Below are 4730 nucleotides of genomic sequence, written 5' to 3'. Positions count from 1 at the left end.
CAGAAAAAATTACTTAAGAAATTAATAATTTCCAATGTGACCACTTAAGTTTCATCATAAAGTAAATATTTGGAAAACTAGTAAGGTTCTCCAGAACTGAAAATGGAGGGATAGCATCTTTTTTATCCTTTCTAAAGAACATTTTCAGAGAGAATAATGTGATAAATGCACTAGATTTTCGACCCAGATTCAGCAACACTTTTTATTTTTACTTTATGTTTTGATGGTGTCTAGATTTAAGTTACATATATAAAGACATTAGCTCTTAATACTTTATTTTGCATTTCCAAACAATTGAGAACATTGTCTTACATAACAGTACCATTATCACAGCAAAAATAGCAATAACTCCATTAATATAACATTTTGACCAAATAAATGAAAAACCAGAAAACACAGATTACATTTCCATGTCATTATAGCCACTAATAAAGATTTTTAAAGAGACTGTGAGAAAAACAAGAGCTATAATCATGCATGCAACTACAATACAACCAAAAATCCACAAAAGATTACGCAGAAAGTACCATCAGCTTGCAAAGAATAACTAAAAATTAGAAATTTAAAATAAATTGTTTTATTCAATGTTAAATCCAAAGCTATTTCGAAAGTTCTCAATTTCCCCCATATTCTTACCAGTGTCATGAACTTGAAAACTGGGGATAATCGGCTTCAGAAATTTGAACTCATTTGTCCCGGAACCTCCTGTCAGACACACCTGGTACTGGTAGCTCTGGGACAGGGTCCCGGTGCCGCTCACGTCCACCAGATGCCCTGGAAAGGGGCTCTCGGGCACCGAGCAGCGACCCACAGAGGTCGCCGTGCTCCTCCTGCACAGCCGCACCACCACGAACAGGAGCACCGACAAGAGAAACAGCGACGACACTGAGGCCAAAGCCACCACCAGGTAGACGGTGAGCGAGTCGGCCTGGGCTTGGGCCGGGGCCGCCTCCGGGAGCGGCAAGTAGGGCTGGGAGAAGCCGTCCACCAGGAGCACGTGTAGTGTGGCGGTGGCCGAGAGCGGAGGCTCGCCATTGTCCTTGACCAGCACCACCAGTCTATGCTTGGCCGCGTCGCGCTCGCTCAGCAGCCTGGCGGTGCGCACCTCGCCATTGTGCGCCCACACACCGAACAGCCCGGGCTCCGTGGCCTTGAGCAGCTGGTACGACAGCCAGGCGTTCTGGCCCGAGTCACCGTCCACCGCCACCACCTTGGTCACCAGGTAGCCCGGCTCGGCCGCCCGGGGCACCAGCTCTGTGCAGGGCGCGGAGCCGTTCTGCAGCGGGTACAGCACGAAGGGCGAGTTGTCGTTGGCGTCCAGCACCAGCACGCGCACCAGCGCCTCGCTGCTCAGCGCAGGGGAGCCGCGGTCTGTGGCGCCCACGCGGAATTCGAACTCCTGCAGGGCCTCGTAGTCCAGCGATCGGAGGGCGAACAGGTGGCCGTTGTCTGTGTTGATGGAGACCAGGGAGGCGAGAGGCAGGTGCGGGTCCTGGGGCGGCAGCAGCGAGTAGGTGACCTGGGCGTTGGTGCCTGAGTCTCTGTCTGTGGCGCTGACGCTGCCAATGTGCAGGGCGGGGCTGTTGTTTTCGCGGACGAACAGGGTGTAGGAGGTTCGGGTGAAGGCAGGAGCGTTGTCATTGACGTCGGAGACCAGCACGGTTATGTTGTACTGGGTTTTCAGCCTGGGGGACCCCAAGTCTGTGACGGTGATCGTGATGTTGTACTCTGCTTGGCTCTCTCTGTCCAGTGCTTTTTCAGAAACTAGAGTGAAAAAGTTCTTGAAGGTCGGTTTCAGGAAAAAAGGGAGGTTATCTTGAATAGAGCAAGTCATCCTCCCATTGTCTCCAGAGTCTTGGTCTACGACACTAAAAAGAGCTACTAGGGTCTCTGAGGCATTCTCTGGAATTCTCTTTGTAATCGACGATATGGTCACTTCTGGTGGATTGTCGTTTATATCCATAACTTTAACTAGAAGGGTACATTTTCCTGAAAGACCCCCACCATCTGTTGCCTGAATATTTATAGTGTAGGACTGTATCACTTCAAAATCCAGGGGTGATCTCAAATTAACTTCCCCAGATATTGGATTAATTTCAAATGTTTTACGAATATCTTCTGATGCATGGAAAAATGTGTAAGATATTTTCCCAAAGTTTCCTGCATCCAGATCCTTAGCTGAGATGGTGACAATCCAGGAGCCAATGGGTCTATCCTCGGGGACTTGCACCTCATAGAGACTCTGAGGAAACTCAGGGGCATTATCATTGATGTCCAACACCTTAATGAGAACCAAAGTTGTCCCAGACTTGGGCGGGGATCCACCATCCAGTGCTGTGAGTGTTAATCTGATTTCAGCTTCCTGTTCATAGTCTAAAGCTCTATCTAGGACCAGCTCTGGGTATATCTTTCTGTCACTACTGTCTGGAATTTTAATGTAGAAGTGAGAATTGGGGCTAATTGTGTAGTTTTGGAGACTGTTGCTTCCCACATCCAAATCTTGAGCACTCTCCATTAGGAATGTAGTTCCAATAGTGGTACCTTCTGATATTTTAATAAGTATTTCCTTGTCTAGGAATGTAGGGGAGTGATCATTTATGTCTTTGACATGCAGCTCAACCCGAAAAAACTGTAAAGGGTTTTCCAAAACCACCTGAAAATTAAGGACACAGGGCTCGGTGGAGCCACACAGCTCATCTCGGTCTAGTTTCTCATTTAGGAGCAAATCGCCAGTTAGCAAATCAAGGTGCAAATACTTTTTATTATCATCAGACACTACCCGGGCTTCACGTGAAGACAGCTCCTCCATCCCCAGCCCTAGGTCCCTCGCTAGATTAGCCACAAAAGAGCCAATTTCTGTTTCCTCTGCCACAGAATAGTGTGCAGATTCAGTATCTGCCCGAGACAATCCCAGCAAAACAAGGAATATTAGAACTTGCCTTTTTCGCAGATCGAGTGACCCTCTGATCTCCATGGTTCCTTTAGGCAACCTCTTGTGGAAAAATTGAAGCTCAGCCCTAATTTTGGAAGCTGAAGCTCTGGTTTTTAATAGGAACCCCCTGGACAGTGTATCCTCCAGCAGCTCTGTAGGCAAAGCTCCTTTAATGCCTGTCTTTTCAGTGGGTTGGATGCTTTCTGTTCTGAATAGCGAAGCTCACCGTGCCAGCCTATGTACTGTTTTCGTCTTATCCTGTAGCGCCACCATGTGTCTCTATGTTTTTCTTTTCTTTTCATTAAAAAGTTTTCCTCTTTGAAAAAGTAAATCATAAATACATCCGGAACATTCAAAACAAATCCCAGAAATCTTTTTTTTTTTACCTTTAAATACTTCACTAAGTATTTCTAATAGATAAGGCATTCTAAAAGATAATTGTAATATAATGTTCACAATCAACAACTTGAGCAATAATTCCTCGATGTAATTTATACTGCATTTGGTTTTCCCCAGTTCTCTCCAAAACGTCCTTTGCTGATGGTTTGTTTGAATTTGAATCCAGAAAATGTCCATACACTGCATTATCACTGTTTTGAATGCTTGACACTAAAGGATCTGTTAAAATATTCTGAACTGAAGAAATAATTTTTTATTTAAGTCATTTCTTGAGTAATTACAAATATATTCTCTCCTTCACTCTTGTAAATACTTGTTGTCAGTCATAGTAACGTCATTACTTTTTTCACTTTCATATTTTGAAAATATAAAGAAGGACATGGCACAAATAAGTTAGAGATAATCCTTGCTCTTATGGAGCTCACAAGCTAGAAAAATTGGCAGACAAGTAAATGAAGTAAGTCATAACGTATGCATTTATAAAAAGTAATATAGAAATATCTAGAAAGGACCTCTTATACCTACAGGCTGCATACTTTAGTGCTTAGGAATATGGGATCTGGAACCAAATTATCAATATTAGAATCCTGGTTATGTGACTCACTATAAGCTTGGGCAAGTTATAGATATCTTTGTTTCCTCACCTGTAAAATGGGGTAATAATAATATTTGCCTCCCATGATTATTACCATAGGCATCTAATGAATTAATATTTACAAAGTGGTTTGTAAGTGCTGGTTAAGTGTCTGTCAAAAATAAAATAATTAAGATCTAAATAAGACTTGGGACATCAGTGAAAGCTTTCCTGAGGTAATGAACAATACATTGTGATCTGAAGGAACTAGCCAGGAGAAGGAGGAATATTTCAGATGGGCATTTTGAGGAACACAGAGAAGTGAAGTATGCCTTGGACTTTAAAAACCGTGGAAGGGGAGGGTCTAATAATGAAATTAGGGTTGAAAGCAGGGTGAGAACGTGAATCATTATACAGTTCATATCATGCGTTCTTGCATTTATCCTAAAGGTAATTCAAGTACAAAGATGGGTTTTAAATTTCTGATTAACACGATCACATCTGCATTTAAAAAATCAGTTTGGCTGAAGTATGGAGAATTAATTTCAGGGGGAATGACTGGAGAATCAAGGAGATCAGATAAGAGATGATGATAGTCTGGATGAGGATAATGCCAGTGCGGATGGAGAGAAGAGGGATGAGTAGAAAGGTATGAGGAGATGAAATATTTTCAACTGTTCGTTGATAGGTTGCATGAGGAGAAAAAGGGGAAAGACTCAGAGATGATATCACACCTCTGGAATGGGAAACTCAATGACTAGTGGTGTCATTTACTAGGACAGGGAATGCTAAAAAAACATGATTGGGGTGGAAAAAGATGAAGTG

At 43.3% G+C, this 4730-nt stretch overlaps 1 protein-coding gene across 1 annotated transcript; it reads right to left on the bottom strand.

The window, feature by feature from the left end:
* Positions 1-188: 188 nt before the first annotated feature.
* PCDHB14 (protocadherin beta 14) lies at positions 189-4730 on the bottom strand. Its single transcript, XM_010388218.2, has one exon. It carries the CDS (start codon positions 2972-2974, stop codon positions 578-580), a length of 2397 nt encoding a protein of 798 aa, XP_010386520.2. The 5' UTR covers positions 2975-4730; the 3' UTR covers positions 189-577.

This window comes from Rhinopithecus roxellana, chromosome 3 (genome assembly GCF_007565055.1).
Source record: "Rhinopithecus roxellana isolate Shanxi Qingling chromosome 3, ASM756505v1, whole genome shotgun sequence".
Taxonomy (NCBI): domain Eukaryota; kingdom Metazoa; phylum Chordata; class Mammalia; order Primates; family Cercopithecidae; genus Rhinopithecus; species Rhinopithecus roxellana.
This window is presented reverse-complemented; position numbering and strand designations above follow the sequence as displayed.